Source organism: Pyxicephalus adspersus, chromosome 6 (assembly GCF_032062135.1).
Source record: "Pyxicephalus adspersus chromosome 6, UCB_Pads_2.0, whole genome shotgun sequence".
NCBI lineage: Eukaryota > Metazoa > Chordata > Amphibia > Anura > Pyxicephalidae > Pyxicephalus > Pyxicephalus adspersus.
The window spans coordinates 7,038,468-7,060,952 of record NC_092863.1 but is presented as its reverse complement, the minus strand read 5'-3'; the positions used below and the strand labels follow the sequence as shown (position 1 = coordinate 7,060,952).

General features: G+C 41.2%; 1 protein-coding gene across 1 annotated transcript in view; it reads right to left on the bottom strand.

Annotated features, from left to right (window-relative positions):
* The window catches only part of OPRL1 (opioid related nociceptin receptor 1), a 47,275-nt gene extending 28,069 nt beyond the window's left edge, over positions 1-19,206 (bottom strand). Inside the window, exons 1-2 of the mRNA XM_072414383.1 lie at positions 19,052-19,206; positions 13,258-13,471 (exon numbers count right to left, since the gene is read on the bottom strand). Of these exons, the coding sequence (XP_072270484.1) occupies positions 13,258-13,463 (206 nt within the window). The 5' untranslated portion in view covers positions 13,464-13,471; positions 19,052-19,206. The remainder of the gene's footprint in view (positions 1-13,257; positions 13,472-19,051) is intronic.
* Positions 19,207-22,485: the final 3,279 nt, after the last annotated feature.

Genomic DNA, 22,485 nt, shown 5'->3' with positions numbered 1-22,485 from the left:
AGGCCTTACCCCATACGAGGCTAACCAGTAGTAGCCAGCTCTCTTTTTCACTTTGCATGATTCTTTGTGATCGCCTACACCTACACATCTAGTGAAGACAAGTGGCCCAAGGGACTATGACAAAGCCTTGACATTACCATTTATTAGAGATGTCTTCGTGGTCATCTACTGTGACTGACACGTGTAGTCATCAGTTGCGAGTGGCTCAGCCCGTGTGGGGACGCCATGTACGATGTTGTCAGACAAGCTGTCCTGGGGCTGCCAGTGCTGCAGTGTCTGTGATACGGTTATTCCGGTGTGTTAAGCACCGTCTTGTCAGTGACTAACGGAGAACGCAAGACACCGGCAGCTATTCCCACATTGTTGTATCTCAAGAGTACAAGCAGAGATTGTTGGAATTCAAGAACTTTAGGCAAGCATATATAAACATACTTATGTGCTGCTACACAAAGCATTGAATACATCATTTACACAAACACATACCAGGATGGAACCATTTTGGCCTCCAAAACTGCTGTAATTCTTCATGGTACAGATTTACAGATTTAACAAGGTGCTGGAAACATTCCACAGGGATTTTAGTCCATATTGACTTTATATAATCATGCAGTTGCTGCAGATTTTTTAGCTGCACATCCATAATGCAAATCTTCTGTTCAGCCATATCCCGAAGGTGCTTTATTGGATTGGGATCTGGTGGCTGTGGAGGCCATTTGGGTGTCATGTTCAAGCAACCAGTTTAAGATGATTTGAGCTTTGTATGATGTGATATTCTGGTGGCCACCAGAAGAAGGGTACACTGCGCTCATATACTGATGGACTTGGCCAGCAATAAACAGGGTAAACTGTGGAATTTAAATGCTCATTTGTTATTAGGGCCCAACGTGTGCCAAGAAAATACCCCCCCACACATTATACCACCACTATCTACCGTGGATAGAAGGCAGGATGGATTCATGCTTTGGTGTTTTTGATGCCACATTTTGACTCTACCACCCAAATGTGTCAGGGCAGACTTTGTGACTCATAAGATCGGGCAACATTTTTGCAATCTTCTGTTGCCCAAGTTTGGTGAGCTAATGCAAACTGATGCCTCAGGTGCCTGATCTTAGTTGACAGATGTGGCACCTGGCATGGTCTCTATTGCAAGGTTCCACATCTTGTTCATACAGAGATGCTCTTCTCCAGATCTCGAATGTAACGAGTGGTTGCCTTTCTATCAACTCCAATGAGTCTGGCCATTCTCCTCGGACCCCTGGCATCAACAAGGCACCTTCACAAAGAACTGCTACTGGTTGGATAGTTTTACTTTCTTCGGTATATTCCCTGTAAACCAGAAGGATGGTTATGCGTGGCAATTTTATCATATCAGCAGTTTCTAAAATACTCAGACCAGCCTGCCTGGCACCAAGAACCATGCCATGTTGGCAGTGACTTAAATCATGTTTCTTTTGGATTCTGATGCTAGGTTTCACCTTTAGTCTTGAAAATGTCTACATGCCGAAATGCATCGAATTACATCTTCAACTTAATATGCAATTTTAGTTACCTTTTTATCTTTTTGCATTTTTTTAAATTAGTCGTTTTTTGTAATTTGTGATGAAACAACTGTTATAAAACTGAAATAAACTGTTTACTTTCAGACTGTCTCTCCCTGCCTGAAACACAACACAATGCCCTGTGAAGATACAAGAAGACAGTGGGATATATGCATGAGTATGTTGGGGACACTGAACTATTGAACTATCATTTTAGAAGTCACTGTCCCAAATTCATTGTTTTCCTTCTTTTTAATCATTTAAAATATATACAAAAGAAATAGCAATAGGAAGACAATACCAGCACGTATGCCCCCAAAAATAAAGAATTACTTCTATACTATTATGAAATGGTAAAGTTATGGCTGAACTAACAGGGTCATTAAATAATTGTGATAATAGATCTAGTCATTATAATGCAATCAAAAGACACCCTGTTAACAATATGGCAAAGACACAAAGGATGTCAGGATGACCCACTAAAACCCATTCCCCTGTAGGTGACCCTAACAATGGGGTATCCTACTTTAACAAGACTGATCCTCTAGTTTCCCCTTTATAAACCCTTTGATGTAAGCCAGCTTTGTTTATTCTGTCTCAGTCCTTCACGGATTCTTCCACCTAAAGTTCTACTTCCAGAACAATACACCCCATGACACACAGATCTATTGAGTTGTGTGCCGTGCTGTGTACGTTCTCTACAAGGATAACACTGTTCAGAAAAAAGAAAATTTCAAATGAGACAAAAGGAAGAGTCTGATAGCAGAAAGAAGCAGAGGCAGGGTGCAAGAGAATCAACAGGGACATGAAGGGAGGTCAGAGACTCGAAGTGGATTGTGGTGGAACCAATCAAACATTTGTATGCATGAGTGCTTTGTTCAAAACCAGATAAAAAGAAGTCTGCAGAGGAACAAAAAGTTCTCCGTCAGGTGTGATATGAAGTGGTCCTTTCATTAACTCTCCTCTGCGCCTCTACGGGTTGCAGGACTCAAGCAGCGGGGCATGCAGGGAGCTCAGCGTTGCTAATTAATCTGTACAAACCATTATCGATCTACACCGTGCTTAGTCAATATCTGGATTACATTAGAGAGTATCAGGGGGCCTAAAGATGTGCTTCCAATTCCTAAGTATCCTGTATTTTAAGATTCAACCAATGGGCCTTTGGCAAAAGTAGCGACCTACGAAACAGTGTACAGGAGACCAAGCATTTCCATCGCACTTAAGTGTCCATCTCCACTTCCTCGGCAGCTGTCCTTCTTTTACATTTGATACATTAAATGTATCTCTATTTTCTATTTGTTTTTCTATTATTCCTAGAAACAACTAAAAATAAGCTATTCCACTAACCTTGCTATTTAATTGACAAATTAGAATATTATCATTTCAGCAGCATTTTCTAAGCTGCCTCTAGCTCTGGTCAGTGCAAAGATCCACAGAAGAGGCGGGATTAATGTGAATTGAGAAGCACTGATTGGCTGCCTCTGCCTCACACACATCCTTAGCCCCACCCTGGAGGAGACCTAAAGCCACGATGCCAACGTAACTATTATCAGTAGTATTCCCATTGGGAGGGGTGTAAATAAATACAATTTTTACCCTGTAAATGTTGATTTTTCCCATTGACAGACATCTCAATATTCATAACGAAAATATGTTTATTGCTTGAACAATTATTCCCTTTAAAATTAGAACCCATGAACTTTCATTCTTTTGCCTTTGTTCTGCCGTTCTTTTTCCCTGATGTTGACTAGGGATGTCAAAGAGTAGCTAGACATACACAACCCGACTGGACAATCTTTTATGCCAATACTAGCACTTGCCAATCGCAGAGATGAGAAGCCATATACTAATAATATAATAATTCAATCAACTAATTGATTGCATTGCATACAAATCAAAGGCTTAAAATGCGGTGCCAACAATAAAAATAACTGATAATCATTTTACCAAGGTGTGTTTATTGGGTGGTGTAAAAATGTACCAATCACTGCTCATCAATCAGACGTCAGTCTGTGCTAATTATCAGGGGATAAATTGATCCAATATGTTGAGTCACTAGTCAATTATATTGACAAGGAAACTTTTTATGCTTGTTTATATTTTAATTGACCATTAATTGCCCAGCCTAGTGTGGGTATGAGGGTAAGGGGTATGTGGGTAAGAGTATATTAAATCCATGATTCAATAATCTCTCCTACTTTGTAAAGTCATTACAGTTCTCACAGCAATAACAAGTAAAAGGTCCCCTCACCCCTAAAACATTGGGTCACGCTCCTATTTTTTTCAATTATTTCTTTTCCGCTATCCTGGAGTATTTATTTCCTGTTTTATGCATCCTATGTTGATTGTTTATTACCCACATAACTGATGGATTTTGTACAGCGGATGATCCTTGTTTGGATTTTGCTGATTACAACACATTTTATCAGCCTTTATCAACATTTTTATCATGGGGAAACCCCTAAAATATCTTTCAGGGAGAACCCTGCTATATTTACTATATCCACAGTGTCCATTAGTGTGGAGGTCAATGGGAAGAATTCCTCTTTTATTGATGGCGAAGAGAAGAATGTCACCCAAAATATAGTTGGTGTCAGTTATTCCGACCTGAGAGGTACAAATTTTTCATTGCTCAATGAACCCCAACAACCTCTGGAGGAACCCTGGCTGAGAAATACTGCCTTATATTAATATAATAACACATTGCCTGATATTTATATTACACACAATCTTAATAAAGAGCAGATATTGGTCGGTGGTGTGCTTACTCTCTGCATTCAATTATAAAACACACATGTATAGATAAAATAAGGCTTCAAATAGCAAGTGAATGCATTCCAAGATAAAAATGAGATCAGTTCAGAAGGCTGGCTTTGCCCTAAATGTGAAATGTTGAAATATGACAGTAGTGTCCCTTCAGATGATTTTCAGAGGTTTGCCTTAACACTCAGAGATATTATTTCCGACCTGTGCCCCCACCACCTCCCAAGCCAGGATAAATCCAATTACTTTCTCATGCATGTGAAGCACATTTTTAATGCAAATACACCAGAAATATAAAGTTCAATCAATACCAACATTAGCTCTGAAAACCCTGACAGCTGTGTAACCCCCTCAGTTAATTAGAATGTAAGCTCATGGGAACAGGTTAGCCTGTAATTATATTTGACTTTTAAACATTTAGCACAGGGAATATGATTGTTAGTTGTTCTAGGGTGTCGATAGAATTTGATGGAAATGATTCCGTGATTTCTGTACAGTGCTCTATAAATACCAATAAATGTATTTATAGACACAACACAGGGAATTAAGCCAGGGGAACCCCTTTAAAGGGTGCAGTACTACCTCCTCACTAAAAGGCATTACTGGAATCCAAAGCCTCATTCAAATGTATTGTAATGTACAAATATTTCTATGTTAGGTAAAAAAGGAATAACGCTAAACAATTCATAAATGATTGTCATAAAGCCAATTTGAATTGTATTTAAAATAGATTTTCTGTAACTGATAAAAAAATGTATACGTCTCCTTTTTACAACTATGGCAATGCCTCTCTGTGTACAGAACACTCCCAGAATTCCCGCTGCTCAATGTTTTGCAAGAGCTTAAGGTCAAATAAAAGGATTTTCTGCCATTGCTTTACAATAGTTTTAAGCATAGTTCTGAGACTACAAGAATGTAAGGAGGATGCTAACCTAAAGAAGCACAATAAAAATCTACTGCAACATTGATTAAAATAATACCTGGTGATCCTGCCTCACCATTGCTCGGTCCCAGTCTCCCAGCTGTGCCATTGCATTTTCAACCCATCATCTGGCCATTTTTAACATACAATACCATCAGGAACCTCCCCATGAGAATTGCCATGTGTCCATTAAGTGGTGCAAATAAAGAAGTTGCTGCAAAGACTATGCCAGGGAAGCACATATATGTAATAAAGGGTAAAATCATATTTTTATGTTGACATTATGTGTGTGGCTAAAGGTGCTGTCTGGCAGGGTTGTGTAAATCTCAGGCCAGTTTGATAGCATTACAAATGTTGCTATTTTATTTAATACACCCTTGGAGATTATCCTATTATAGCCAAGATGAGTACCTAAACCTTTTTGATGTGCCCTACATGGCAGAAACAAAAGATGAAGCAATGTGAGTCAGGGCTCTCCTGCATCACATGGTTCTTTTAGTTTAACGCTTGGAACTTGCTGCAAGAGAACATCAATATGAGGATGTCTCATTATTGTCCAATCAGTCGCCTGGGGGCAGATTGATGACCAAGAAATATTCCTTAACCCCAGTGGAAAAAAATTAGGTAATGAGTGCAGAATTATAAGTCTTTTCACAAGAAAATCAGCTTGCATGTTTGTTTTTTAATGTTTGCCCAGAAAAGGAAAAGCCTTAACCTTAGCATCTTCATGTGAAAACCAACAGAAGCCTGATCATGTGATTGCAATGCTAATGATAAACTTCCCTGGATTGATGGATTGACTGGTGCATATGTTGAAGTCATAACATTAGTACTCAAAAAGACAAAAATACAGCTTTTTTCAAAAAACCTGGAGCCCAGAGCATTCCAATGATATACTGGCAGACAGTTAGCGGTGAAGCCGGTAAATCAGTTGGTATGATTTATGTAGGTCACTGGGTAAGATTTGTTTTGATATCAAACAATGTTTTTCTGGCACTTTGACTCAAAAAGTGATTTATCGCAGTGGGGGCGATTCCTGAGTCATCCCATCCATGTGATCTTTATTCCGGCTGCCAACAGACTGTCTCTTGGAAGTGGGAGCTCCTACATTTTGGCATATAATAAAACAGGTGTTATTTAAAGGAACACCCCATTCAATGAAACCTTCCCTTGAAATATGCTTGCACGCCTGCTAAGCAGCTTTTGTGTTTAAACTGTGCACGGCTGCCTTGCTGACTAAATCGCAAGAATGATTGGTTCTCTTTTCTTCTAAACGTGTATGTGCTATTCTGCTGGGCCAGTTTTGTGATTCACATACCCCTGCCATACTATAAATGGAAGTTGGTGCCTTCCTTTATGTCGACTAGACTTAAAGCAGACTGTAAAATGCCCATTGCCCAGCAAAACCCACATTATACGCTTTTCCCTTGCTGCCTTTCTGTTGCACCCCCTGTGCCAACGTTTTTGGGGGATGTCTCTTCTCAATGACAATGGTTCTTCATGAGATCTCTAATGGGTTCCAAAAGCTGTCAAGATGATGGGGTCCTCACCATTTCATTGTGGAACCTGCTGCCTGTTGGGATATGTGACATGGATATCCAGGAGGATGCAAGGTAAATGTCTGTCAATCAAACCATGGGAAGAATAAAAGGAAGAGAAGGCAGAAGAGGACGCTTAGCAGCAAAAGGTTAGACAAGTAATAAAGCAAAGAAAACAAAGACCATGGCCTCCATCAGAAAAGTCTGGGCCCCATACTAAGTAAACTTCCCCCAAAGTTTAAAATTTACATGCTTTTTGCATTTTTTGATCTGGCCCTGGTATGGAAATACCCCTGGTATCCCCCTCAATAACAGCCCTGGACATTTCACAAAGAACCTGAAAACACAGACAGTGTTTTTTATACCAGCACATGATTAGTTTTATTTTATTTTTGAAATGGAAAGCCCCTTTAATTATCTGCATAGTCTGCACCCACCATCAAAGCAAGCTGCCCTTGTGACACAAACAAAATGTGGAAATTAGTCACCTCCAGTAAGTAAAAACCATCACGTTGCATTCTATTTTCTCGGCTGTCCCGCTGCCATCACACTGGGTGCGAGGGAAAAAAATATAATGAATCTAGCTGTAATTACAGGCAATTTTTCCAAACATTGCATTGATGAATCACCCCGGCATACAAAACTGAGGTGATCTGGGTTGGAGAAGCAGTTGCTGAACTACATTCTGCAGATAAATTAATGAGAGATGGAACAAGTTGGTAAAAACATGGCCGATGTGGGCCAACCAATACCCAGTAATGAAAAGAGAAATACTTTTTGCAAAAATGGATTTGCCCTTAAAGTAGAAAATATTCCGGATATTTACACCTCATTTTATATCATTTGCTGCAAGAACAAGCCCAGGATAGTTGAAAATGGCTATCTTAACCCACTGCACCCTTAAAAGCCACCACAAAAACTTTTTTTGTAGTTTTGGGTGGACAGGAGAAAGGTAAAATCCCCTGACCTTGTCATGCTTCGTGTGCCCCATGGTTTGATGATTGCCTCCCTATAATCTCTCCAAAAAACTAATTTCAGTTGTGTTCCACTATTCCAATCACACTTTTTTGAAGATATGTTATAGCAGAACAAGGTCCCAGTGGACCACATGACTTTGTGCAAATCCTTACAAATCTTTTAACTCCAGAAATTGTATATATATATAGTCAGTGACTGACATGAGCAATAGTGAACCCCCGTGCAGAAATAACTTAGAGCCCCCCATCACCACCGATCTGACCTGGGTATGGAAGGTTTGGGGCCCTGCAGCAGCACACTTTGCTTCTCCCTATATGTATATATATATAGCTCATGCCTGTATGTTCACCACATTGAAAGGAGTCGTCTTTTAATTACAAAATCAGCACACCTGGCTGCAGATGTCGCCATTGCAAAAATAATTGCAGCGCTCGTCGTCCCGTCCCATCGCTATGTCACTAAAACGTATCATTCAGCATGGCTCGGTTCCAAGAAAACAACTCTGATTGACATCTGTGTTGCTATTTATACGTACATCATAAGCCCGCCGCCTATCATAAACACTTTAAAGATGAATAATTAATGACATTTTTTCTTTACAGTTTGTTGGCAAAAAGAAGAATTGTGTATTATCAGTTGCGGTAGATCTGCTTAAAGGGAACCAGTCATGATGCAGTCAATGCCAGAAAATTAATGTTTGATCTTATAGGGTCAGTCAAATTAAAACTGGTATTTAAGATAAAGGAGGAGCCTGGTGGGTTTAGCCAGTCCCTGCCTCCATTAAAGCCTACCTGTTTTGGGTGTCCCCAACAAACTTTCTGTGCCTCTGCTCCTTCTGGTATATTTTCCATAGTTTAAAGTACATACAAAATCCATTAGGGATAGAGAGAGCCCCTTATATAGGGCACAGTAGCGGTGTAGACCCTGGAAAATAGCGGAGGGATAGTGAAAGCCCCTCATAATGCCAACAGCAGGGGTGCAGATCCAGGAGTTCAGCACAGGGATAGGGGGATCCCCTATAATGGGCACAGCAGGTGTAAAGACCCAGGAACTCTGCACAGGGATTCCAGGTACCCCCTCATCATGTGAACATGAAGAGTAAAGATCTAAGAACACACAGAAGGTATGCAAACCTGGAAACAGGACAGAGAAGGTTGAAGCCCCTTATAATGGGCACATCAGGTGTGTAGATCAGGTAAGTTAGCAAAGGGATGGTGAAAGCCCATTGGGCACAGCAGGTGTATAGAACTAGGAACTCAGCACAGGTATGCTGGGCACCCCCTCATAATACCATGAGGCGTAAAGATTTAAAAACTCAACTCAAGGTTGGGGGAAGGCCTTCAATGGGTGCAGATTTAGGAACTCAATGAAGGGATAGTGCTAATCCCTCATAATCGACACAGAAGGTGTGCAGACATTGGAACCCATCACAGAGAAGGTCGGAGTTTTTCATAATGGACACAGAAGATATAAAGAAATTTGGGAATGTGTGAATTTTTGGTTTTACCCAAGGCTCACAAAACTTTCCTCTAAGGTCCATTTGTTTTTTTAATTGACTCTTATGTGAAAAATGTATGAATCTTGGTGGAAATCAAAATCGCTCAATAGACCCCTTTATTATAGGAACCATTTTTTCTTACTTTTTCCTGCAGCCTTTTTGCTGGCACGTCCTGTCCTGCACTCCAGCATTGGTTGCATGGTATTTCTCAGCAGATGATGATAACAGAAAGCCAAGCTTGCATAATTTGCATTGAAAACCATTTCCACCGGAAGCCCAGGGTGACAACTCCGAAGCACAACTGGGATACAGGGACAGAGCTCGTCACCCTTTAACAAGAACAAAACCCTTCATGGCAGGACCACCAAGGATTATACCAAAAGCTGCTGATTTAAAAAGAAATGACACTGGAGATATTAGAGATTGGATATACATCAACCTTAACTTCTCTTTTACCTAAAATTAAGGAGACATGTACAAAGTATCCGTATCGGAAGAACTAAACCCAGCACCCACTCCCCCTTCTTCCTTCCCAGCTCTATACTTACGGTTAAATCACAGGTGCTCTTTAATGGCTTATTCTATATTCCGATGACTTGTATGGCATGTTGTGCTAGAAAATTGGGCCGAGCTTATATATATATTAACCCACCCAGTTCCCCGCCGCAGGACGCCTGTCCTACCACATCTACATAATAATATATATTTTACAGCTAGCAAGCAATTTCATGCACTCCTTTTCTCCCCCCTCCACCTTTATTTTCTGTTACTATAGTAACTGGCCACTCTGACAAGTTATATTTCCCGCATTAATATATTACCTGTATCCGTACGCACCACTGCACATAAAAACTGCAATATGAGTAGAGCACAGGTAACGCGCGTAATACGCCGGCAAGGACAGCTAAGAAAAGATCAATGACCTTCCAGCACCACCCATCCCATGTTCTGAAACTGTTGATCCAGTAGAAAGCGCAATAAAAACCCCGTCAGGCAGGGAGTCCGTGTATGATCCTTATAATATTCACAGCTATGGTAAAGAGACCCTGTCACCAATGTTGCTAGTAAAAAGAACAGAAAATATCATTTTTTTCAATGCTTACTTCTGTGAATTGTTCTTTATATTTACTTAGAACTTGCTGCCAAATCCGACTTCTGCAGAGACAATTTACTAGTGCAGCTTCCTTCTTCTTTGCACATATTAGTTTTCTCCTTCTCTGTGTGTCCAATTACTGTCTGTGCTGGCCCAGCATCTCTGCCCCTTCACTCCCTACACAACTTTTATGTAGCTGCTGGAGGAGAAGCAAAGGGGTATACTGTAGAGCATTCTTCCCAGAACTTTTTAACATGGGGGAAGCTTTGAAATAACTTTCAGGTCTTCAGAGAACCCCTGCTATATTTACTATATCCCCAGTATATTAGCATGGTGGTCATTGGAAAGAATGTCTCTTACATTACTGGCCATTGGGAAGAATAGCCAGAATGACCATTGGTGTCACCTAAACTGACCTGTGAGATGCAAATTTCTTATAAAGGAACCCCTGAGGAAAACATGGTTGAGAAAAAATGCTATAGAGTATTACTTGTATGACAGAGCCTCCAGGGGCAGCCGACATCCAAGATGGCAGCACCCAGCAGAAGTCACCCTGGGCTTCCCTACACAGTTATTGTCCCACTTACATTTCTGACTTGGTAAAAAAATACTCCCCCAGACGCTATCTCCGCTCCTCCAATGACCTCCTAATGTCTTCTTCACTCATAACCTCATCACACGCACAGCTCTAGGACTTCTCTAGAGCTTGCTCCTACTTTCTGCTCATTTAAAAGAGCACTCAAAACCCATTTTTTCAAACTTGCCTACCCATCTTCTTCTGTATTTTGAAACCACCACTACTTCCCACCACTACATATCTCCCCTCCTATTGTGTGTAAATTCCCCCACTTACTAGATTGTAAGCTCTTCGGGGCAGGGTTCTCTCCTCCCGTATCACTGTCTGTATTAGTTTGTCATTTGCAACACCTATTTAATGTACAGCGCTGCGTAATATGTTGGCGCTATGTAAATCCTGTTTATTATTATTAATAATAATATTAATAATATTATTAATGAGGCTTTCACATGTCTACATATGGAGGCTTCTATAGGTAATTTAAATATGTTTACCACACATATAATTTTATGGGCAGATTGTTGTGAGAATAAATAATGACAGGGTCTCTTGAGTCCAAAGCATTCTCTTATGATATGCACAGCCAGATCTTTCAGCACACAAAAAAAAGTATTGCTGCAATGTTTGATAAGTTAAAACACACACACTGCCTCATTTTAAAAAGAAGCAAGTATAATGGCATGGTGACAAACCTGTGGACCCCCAGAAGGCTGCCAGGAGCCCTTATGCCCTACAGTATTGGCTGCATGCTTTAAGAGGAACTGTTGGAAACTAATGCCTACCTAAAACACAGCTGATGTATATCCTCTTGTCTGTTGCTTCCTGGAGGTCATCTGTGATCTATCTGCCCAGCCACGTGGCAAAGGTGATGCCCGAATGCCAACCATTCTCACCTACTTTTGTCTTTTTAAAAGGAAAATACAGTGTGTCTTTGGCAAGGACTCGTCTTTACTCATTGCTTCAGTGTTTGAGACTTTCAGAACTTGGGACGCTTCCTCTTTCATGGTTGTGTTGTAGAGGTTTTCAGAATACCCACTAGAGCAGCCATCCTCACCCAAGGTTCCTCCAGAGCAATGCTTCTCGATCTTTCTAACATATGGGAACCCTTTATAATAACTTTCAGGTTTTCAAAGACCCCTTTTATGATAAATATATCAACAGCTCATTGTATATTAGTGTGGGGGTCAGTAGGAAGAGTTCTCCTTACATTGCTAGCCAATGGGAAGAATGTCACCCTTATAGATTGCCAAAAAGATCAATGGTGTCAATGGTAATCAACCTAAAAAGCACAAATTGTTCATTGCTCAATGAACCCCTAGCATCCTCTGGAGGAACTGATCTAACCATTCTTACTGCCCTTTTCCTGCCCTTCTGTTTGAGAAGCATTGCTCCATTCGTTGCATGAAAATATGCAAATAGTAGATTTAGCTTTACATGACCATGCACCCAACAGCGTCTGGCCTTCTCTTTTCTCTGAGATGAAACTTATCATCAGTTCTAAGAACCACTTTTTAAACACATGCAGATTGGCTCATTTCTATTTCATACAGAAGATAATTCTGTATCTAATTTGCTTGTAAATAAAAGAACTAACAGATTAGCAGCTGCAGAAAATTTTGATCAATGTCCCCAGTATTGCACATGAGAAGCAGCAAAGAGGCAGAACCATTGCGTATCTATCGCTAAAATGCATGAATCCGATCCTGCATAGGGCAAATAAGACTGACCTTACCATACAAATATACCTATTCACGTGTTCAATAACATTCATCCATATTATTATTCACATGAGGCTCATCTCTTTATAACGTTCTTGTCCATTGGCGAATACTTGCAAGGTTATTAATAACAAATAAGGACTGGCCTCTGATCTGCATAGCAACTACTTTAGGATACATTTTTTCCCAAATCCCTAAAATCCATAAAATTTACTGAAATTGTAATAGAAATGTGATGAAATAGGTTCCAGTGGTCACATCAGTGCTGGTCATATGACCAAAAGCCTAAGTGGTTGGTCACATGACCAAAAGCCTAGGTGGTTGGTCACATGACCAAAAGCCTATGGTTGGTCACATGACCAAAAGCCTAGGTGGTTGGTCACATGACCAAAAGCCTAGGTGGTTGGTCACATGATCTCTGTCATAGAAGAGGGTCAAAGTGAATCACATGACCCAAGCTTTTGGTTATGTGATCAACACTGCTGGGAGCTCAGAGCAGCATTTTCTTCAGGGAAGGTAACCATTACTATCTATTTTTTGAATCCATTACAGCAAAACATTTATACAAGGACCACCTCCAGGCTTTTTGACTATGAACACCTTTTGAGAATTTCCAAACCAGGACCCCTTACCTGATGATGACATACATGACGGCACAGTTACCCACAAGCCCCACCACGCAGACGATGAGGTACACCACCACAATGGTGACCTGGACGCCGAATGGGAGGAAGCGGTCACCGGTGCTGTTGAACAGGCTGTCATTAAAGCTGCCGTTGAGAAGGAGCTCGCGGAGAAGGTCTGCTTGGAAGAATGGGTCAGAAAAAGGCAGGGCCATCTTTGTTTCTGGAAGACAAGACAAGGCAATATTAGGTAAAGGCAGCGTAAAGAAACCCGGTCATGAGAGAACCAAGGAAGATGCTGCTATTTTTTTTAAAAATATGAAATACCTGGCTGGCTTATTGCTTGGGATTTATAGGTAAGGGGAACTGAAAGCCAACAAAGCAGTACAGAGTCAATAGGTATATGGCTGCTTTTTTGGGAACTGGTCAGTGACCTTTAAAAGTATACAGGAGTTGATTGATTTGCTAGGACAAGATGGCATTTCACAGAGAACATCTTGCACACTTCCTAATTCACGCAAAATGATTCACGCATTCCTGCAATTCGTCTTTTGCACGTGGCTGCCCTGCTAACTAAATCCTGTGTTTGCTGATATTCTCATTTGCTCACTAGCCCAGCCCGGATGCTAACAAAATGCAGTGTTATCTTTGGTCCTGGCACTGCCTTCTGACTGAGCCTCACCTGAACAAAAGGAAGGCTGCAATACTGATCAGACTCATGTGACAAGAGGCTGCACACCCATAATCATAACACAAATACTTGAAAAGTCTATTTACAATCTTTTACATAAAACCCAGCAGTGTTTAACCCAGAATATTTTCTAAACTGGGTGGTAAGAAACTGTAGGTGGGTGGCAGGGTGGGTATTGTGACCCAACTCTTCAGTAACCAGCCAAAAACAGCTGGGTGGTCACCGAAAAGTGCCGGGTGGTGCGCCCAGCTAAAAGGGGCTGGGGAGAAAGTAACAGTAAGCACTATCCTACTTTATTTTACCCGTCACCTGACCTTGACCTTCAAAATAGAACTTTTTTGAAAAAGGTTTTCATTGACAGATTTGGTTTCCAATCACATACAAGAACATAAAATAACATCTTTAGCACCTCATTTATGTTGTCTGATTAAAACAATACAGGGAGTTCCCAGGGTAGACAAGATAGGGGCTGTACGTTTGTTCTTAAGTTGAATTTGTACGTAAGTCAGAACAGGTACATTATTTTAATGAATGCAATTAGGACAGATGTTTGTCTCAACTTATTATTAGGCAGCATGGTGTCAGTTACTGTATAAACCCCTCACTGTGAGTTAATCACATACAAAGCAAAAAAAAACTTCATGGAGCCTAGACATTTATGAACTTCTGGAGCAAGCTGTGCTTCGATAATAAAAAAGAAACAACTGCAAAATTTGTCTTGGTCTTTAAAGAGTTACAAGAGGCTACAGAAAGAGCTCACCCCCTAAGATCACCCACAACATCAGCTAAGTTTAGCAAAAGTTTTCTTCTGCAAGCCAGTATGTCTAATGTCCTTAACTTGGGGACTACCTGTATTTAATTAAAATGTCCTTAGGCTAATTTTTGACAGATTGGGACCATGGTTGCACCTATGACAGACTGCAGCGGCTCATTGAGGGGCTTCAATCTTAAATGGGCTGCTGCTGGTGTGTTAGAATTGTGGTCATACACCCCGCTGTTGCACACTGCTCCAACAATCAGCGCTCTCACTTCCTGAGCAGTGTTGTTGAGTGGAGCAGTGTGCAGGGGCCGTGTCAGACTTTGGGGAACTGCATTTTGTGTGAGAGCAACAGTCCAACTTACCAACAAGCAGTCATTTCAAGGTACAACTTACCAACATGTCATCCCTGCAAGGTACAAGTTACCAACGTGTCATCACTGCAAGGAACACAACTTAGCAGCATGCTGTCACTACAGAGTACTTTAAAATCAAACTTAAGTTCTACTTTTAAAACTGTTCGATCAGGCAGGTCAATGTTGCAGAATGGGACAGGTGATGTCCCTTCTGCAATAATCCCTCCTTCCTGACTGATCGCTCTATGAAACTGACGAAAAAGCTGAAGATGCCAGGATACCCTGCAATCATGGCTTCCCCCGAGCATTCCAGGACTGAATAAAGGTGCAAGGAGTTACGTCACCCCAGTCCAGCCAATCAAGACGGCTGAAGGATGAGTGAAGAAGGAAGAAGATGGCGGCACCCTGCGAGGGAAGGAGGATAGGCGAGGCTAGTGGGGTTTAGTTCCACTTTAATCCTTGAAACACTGAAATAACTAGAACCCAGCACACATTGTTGACATTTTTGCTCTCGACTGTCGAAAATCCCATAACACTGCACATATGTGCAAGATATGCTGCATTCAGAATTCTGATTACATTGAATCAAATTTTTAAAGGACATGATTTTTAATTAATATTTACCAACATATCTAACCAATCCACATTCAAAAGAAAACCAAAAAAATGGTGACTTTCGAGTGGTTGGCTGTTTATTTCGCTTCTGATTCAGAAGGTTTATTCAGAACTGGTTGCCTAATTAAAAAACAAAAACAAATGAAAAGTAAAATTGTCCTGTTTGTATCTGACCTAAAAACATTTGTTGCTGACTGCGTTATAGTAATCAATACAAGAGGGTTGAATTGGGCTTTACAAGAACACACAGCAGAATCATGAGATGCATTCAGGTCTCGCTCTGCCAGGCAGTACCATTGTGTTTCTCTTTCTTGCTGATTGTTTAATGCATTTAGCATAAACGATGCAATAAACCATCCTACCTGGGAAAGTGCTGGGTCATAAAGTAAACTGTCACTAAGCAGCCAGAAGATCCATTTTTCCCCACTCCTATTTTCCGAACTGCTTTATGCCCAGAAAGATTAAAGGGCCACAGCACATAAAAACCGAATAGTTAAAGATCATCTCGGCTGTGACTGTACAAAGCTAACATGAGCAGCTGGAAAGAACGACATGTGCATGATATTATCATTGGGAGGGGATACTTCCTAGTGAACCAGTGGCTTCTTTATAATTCAGTCTTGCTTAAATTTTAATTTGAGGTAGATTGGAAGGATACAAATGTGTGCATGTGACAATAAGAAACATGCTGATAGGATGAGGGAGCAGAGAGATGTGCTCATTAGTCGGCTGCTTCTCCTGTACCTGTCCAGTCACAGGCTGGGAATAGGATGGAATCTGCACGAGTTTTAACACTGTGACTATAAAAAGAAAATCCCAGCCATTGTAAAGGAAAAGGCATATAAAAGCATTATAAAATTTTTACAGGGCAGGTCATCGCTACCAGGATGCAAAACATTACAGCCTGGGTACTCTATTCCAAAGCCTTCAGCCTGGATTCTAGCACTGGCTGACACTGGAAAGAGTTCTGCATATATTAATATTCTTGGATGGGTGGATGTCAGTCTGGAGGTGTGGAATGTTCAACACCAGTTGAACCTGCCAGAAATCTCCTCAACTAATAACTTCCTGTGCTCTCTACCTGTGCTTTGCTCTTTGCTCTTGAATCCCAGGTCTCTCTGCCGGACTACAGAACCCAGAACAAAACTGGCCGCAACAAAACTAGTCCCATTGGTTTGTGAGGGCTAAGCTCTTCTCTGTATACCCTTATATTGTACACAGTGCTACACCACTGCCTTTCCATCATGGGAATTGTTAAAGCAATTGCCTCTAGTTTATTGAAATGAGTCTGTTGGGGGAAATTTACCTCCACTTTCTATCCTGCAAATAAAACAGGAAGTTAGAGGAACTCTTCTAATCCTAAAGAGTTGTCTCTTTCGAAAATGTGTCCCTTTTGGATATTTCCTCACCTCTTGCTCTGGTGACTACATAATCCCTGAAGAGTTGGAGATGACTGATTAGGACCAGATTAGATGAGTCCGGCTGCTTGCAAATCCTCTGTAAATTGCAGGTGTCATTACTACAAAAATCATTAGCAAACACACAAAAATCAGGTTGCAGCTGCTTCTTACAACGGAGGACTTTATTAACTAACCCTAAAGCTAACCCTGCCCTAACACCTGCTAGCCTGAGATGTAAAACTACCCAACTTCTATAGGTTACCATGTTGGTGGGTTTGCCTACCTGCCCAAGTCACACAACTTCAATTAGTTTGTGTGGTTCTAGGTATAGAGAAATCCCTTTGACCCAAGTAGACCATTCCCTAGATGAAGTTTTCTTTTCTGCTTCCTCAGGTAATCAGCACTTCACTTGGACTCTCCATCACTGGATGAATTTGGTTACCGGCACCTACTAAAGTCTCCATAATGCTTTATTATTTCATGCCACCCGAAATAGCACAGCACCAGAGAATATGTTAGCATCATTGCAAGACATGTTAGTGACCTTCAAGGGACCAGAAACACTGCAGCTGTACAAAACCTCCACCTTGTGACCCTTTGTGATCAAAGGTGAATATGGTTTACCTAACCCTGGAATGTCACTGCCGCTTTCACACAGTGTGTTAACCTTTCTCCACATGGAGGGGGTTCATTGTGACGGCTGAGCACTGAAAACGTGACGTCATATATGTGCCCATGCTGAGACCCTATAATAAGTATGCGGTGCCATAGGTGCAGATGCTTTGCTGTCTCATGTTTGTCTACATGAGAATGGAATGAAAACACAGTCTGCTGTCCCTAAATCTCCAACAAAAATCACAGCCAGACAGTTGAAGTGGCCTTCGATATTAAAGATTTTACAACTCCCTTTCACCTCTACATATTCGTCTTCTCTTGTATAACCTGTCGCAGGCATTCACCTGGGCAACATACAGCAACCTTGAGTCTAATGATGCAGACAAGACGTTGCCTGAAACACAATCTGCAGACACTCCGCTGAACCCGTCGCATTCACGCTGCCTATACAGACCCTACAAGGCTAAACAAGACATAGAAAGGCAAATAAATGCAATGCAGAATATCAGCTCAACCAATTAGAAATATTCTTTCATATGTTTCTCCCTCTGTCACCTGAAGAAAGGTTGCATTTCATTGGTGCTTCTGAAGCTATTGCATTCCACACATCATCCTTGCTCTGCTTAATAAACATCCCTAATTTTGGTATCAATTGTATAGCCTGCAATATCTCCATTGTTTTGTGCAGAAACAGAATAGCTTGTAAAGTGTATGTTGCGTCTGCTGAAGGGTAAAAACTGCAAGCAACCTGTGGCTTTGCAGCACTACAAGTCCCAGAATGACTAGGGCGGCAAAAATAAATATGGTATGCAAAATTGTAGATTAAGAAGCAAATGGGAAAGCAAGTAGGGTTTTTTTTTAGCAGTTGTAGAACTATAAATCCCAGAATGCCTAAGTAGTGCTGTAACAGCAGCTGAGCCACAGTTTGGCTCCTCTGCAGTAATATTGTACCCGGCCATTCCAACCTGTAGCCAAGAGCATCTACCCTCACTATGCATGCATTACACCCCCTATAGCAGGAACACTTAAGGTCAACACTGCAAAGCCATATAAGTGACTGTTGCTGTAAGTGGCTTCCTATGCAGCTCCCAAAAGTTGGGAGACAGTTGAGTTGTTTGGGGTGGAGATGGGGGGGTTGTCAATGCTGCAGAGTATCTTGTCCACACTGCAGTCACCAGACATTGCACTGCACCAGCTCATAGCAACAGGGCACTTGGTACAAGCTGAAAGACTGCAGAGCATCCCCCCTATCAGCCATGGCTAGCAAGGCCTTGGGAGGGAGAAGGTAGGGGGGTGGTGGAGGGGTACCCCAGGATAACACAACCTCAGAGGTGACGCAGCTATCATTGGGGAGGAGGATGGGACTTACCCTGATACACTCAGGATGCTGCAAGTGGTGCTGATGCTGCTGTTGGTGATGCTGGCTGCTGATTCCACCTTTCCCAGTACAGAGACAGCTGCAGAGCCCTGGCCAGGGAGGGAAAGAGAGGGGGAGACAATCACATCGATACTCTGGAGGGGTGCAGAGACACAGGGAGGGAGGGAGAGCTGGCTGCAGAGAGCAGGGCTGGGATTCTGCATTAACTCACTGTGCTGTACAGACAATGGGAGGGGAGGAAAGCACCAGCTCAGCCTCAGACCTGGGCTGAAGGGGAGGAGAAGAGACACACATCTCACACACACACACACACACTTGTTAAATGAAGGTGTGAAAAGGTCTGTTCACCAAGGGCCCCCCACCTTCCAAGAGTGGCCCTTATGGCCAGCAATGCTGAGGTCAGGTACACTGTTGCTGCCCTTGAAGGGTTAACACTCCTCATGCAGAGATTTCCCTTCCAAGGGCAGATGGGAATATTGGTTTAGCTTCTTGGAAATCAATACCCAGCCAAAGGGTTAATGCAAACTTTCACCCCCACCTTCAAGGGCATCTAGATTGTTCTGCCTACATTTTTCCAGTTGGGTTTGTACATGGACACAAATTTGTTAATGTTGCCAACATAGTTGGGTTAATATTACAGGATAAGGTGATTCGAGCACATTTACAAAGATTGCTTTGGTTTCAAGTAGTTAATCAATACAGAAAGGTTTGCTCATTAAGAACAAATCTAGTGTACAGTAAAGGGTTAACACTGATGAAGTTGGATTCATCAGCCAACAAAGCAGGATCAGTCTGACACCCTTAATTATTTAAACTTTGTCTGAGGTCAAAAGAAAAGGTTTTTATTCCTGCGATCCTGTGCGTCTGTCTGCAGGGAGCGCAGCTTTTTTCCCAGTAGCTTCAACACAGATATGAGGCAGCTATCAGCAGTCAGCAATCTGCATGCGGCTGCCCAGCCGGTGCGCAGAGACATCGCTGACGTCTATTCTCATCACAGCTGGCTGTACGCATTGGCTGTGGCACGTTCCGCAAACACATTCCAGTTGTGGCCAGCACCATTTAGAATGCGATTCCCAAATTTGCAGCAGCCAATGTGTATCGGAACCTTGGACAGTCATCACAAATGTCCATATTGTATAAGTGACCCTTGTCTAATACAACACAGGAGCAGCCCCCCAAAAGTTGATTTATGTAGGTGCAAAATAGTTTGCTTACCTTGTCGGCTTGTTCAAGAGTTGACTTTTCCTAAATTTTTTTGCCACTTTTAGATTTTATGGTTTGTAACTTTTTTCTTTTATTCTGTTGGGAATTAAGAAAAAGAAAAAAAAAGGATTAATATATTACCAGGACAACAGCAGGGTCAGGTAATACAATCCTCTGACCTTCACAAGCTATGAAAATTCATGCAAGTTTTCCAGCACATATATGACGACACATTCTGCATTGTCTTTTTTTATAGGGTTCTTGCGTTGGGTACCCCAATGCACCTTGCCGGGGCTTTTCAACATAGTGAGTCTTCAGAGAAACACCATGCACAGATATGAACCATATTAGTTTATTACAGATGAAGCTTATTCTGCCTTTTTATTTTGCCTTTCTTGATTCCTCCTCTCCAACTTTCATCCACACGTTAATGAGGATCAGCAGAGTGCTGTACATAGCTTCCTGAAAATGTCCCAACACCCTCTCTCCATTCTTTCTTCAGACCCCCCAACTATAAAGCAAGAACTGGGTTGCCCTTGGAAGAAGAAAGTGAGTATGAAAATGCTTTGATGGATGGGTGTCATTCTGAGGAGTAGTTGTTCATAGACGGGCTGTAGTCATATACTTACAACCCAGCTAATGCCCACATGTGATGCTGGGCATCCATGAATGAAAGAAGGAAATCGGGCATGGAGTGGGCATTCCTAGGAAGGCTGTATTTTCATGCAGACCAGCCTTAAACTGAGGAATTATCTTTCCTAGTCAGACTGCATTGCATGCTTACTACTCTACATAATGCCTATATGTGATGCCAAGCCTCCATGATGGAAAGAAATAAAATCCAACAATTTCAGGGACAATCAATGTGGAGGTCTAGGCCTTCCTAGTCAAGCTGTATTTGCATGCGGACACTTATTAACAGCCACATACGTTGTTGAGCCTCTCCGATTGATGGAGTTAATGTTCAATAAATTAAAGTAGCGGGTCGGTGACAGTAAGTCAGGGTAGGAATAGATTTAATGATCTTGATATGTTCTGTAGCTAGAAGATAAAGAAGGGTCTAAATGAATTGCTGCAGATTCAAAAGCCCAATGCTCAGTTTGTTTAGTGAAATCAGAGAAAGCAATTTCTGTACTGGATAGAAGCCTGCACAACTATGCAAGGCTAAGGTTAAGTCTTTACATTAACATTAATGGGCTGTCTAAGTACAACATGCACAATAAAACTTGGCATTAGCGCATTTTCTGAAAGGGCCCTCAATTATAAAAAAAATTGTTTTCCCACGTCTTTTGCATGATGTAATAATCCCTGTCTGCCAGTCATATAAGAGGAACTAGATGCTTTTCCAAAAAGCACATGGGCTTCATTGACTATAACACAATAAGAACCACAGTGTTTAGAAGCACTGCCTCTATAGCAGCGGTCGCCAACCTTTCAGACCTCACGGACTACTAAATTTATAATAATAAAACCCATTGACCATTAATATGAATTTTTTAAAAAGATAAATACATTTGTAAAATAATAATTTTCCTAATGGTGCCTGATGAGGACTGTGGAGGCTCTGATTCATTGATCAGGGCTCACGGTTAAGTGAAGTATTACTATTGTTACTATTATCATTAGTAATATATTTGGTATTACTAAAGAAATCTAAAATATTTGTCTGCTTTTTCTTACTCATTATGGGTTTATTTCATTTGAATCTAAGACCAAACAAGAAATAATAGTTATCAAAGTCAAACTATTTGATGGCATTAAATATAACAGTTAAAAATAATACACAGTTAGGTCATACTTACCTATTTATTATTTCTCTATTTCTGAGAAATAAACAAATAAAATAAAACAATCAGATGAGAATCGGTATTGGCAGAGCGGGGTGACTGTTGTAATGGGGGAAACAATACTGAAGCGTACGGCCCGGCAATGGTTGCCTCATACAACTTAATACTACACTGACGTCACGCTGCGCTTCCCTTGTTTTTTTTTCGTCTCTAGTACAGTTGTGTGAATTTAGTGCAATATACAGGTGAAAAATGTCATTAAGAATATAAGAATTTATTAGAATATTATTTTGTTTTATTACTAATAATACAAAAAAAATTGAAAATAATGTCCAGGTTTTTCTGTGGACCACCAAAATTTTCTAGCAGACCACTGGTTGGCAACCACTGCTCTATAGCCAGTATAGTGGCATTGAGGCACATTGGGTCAATAAA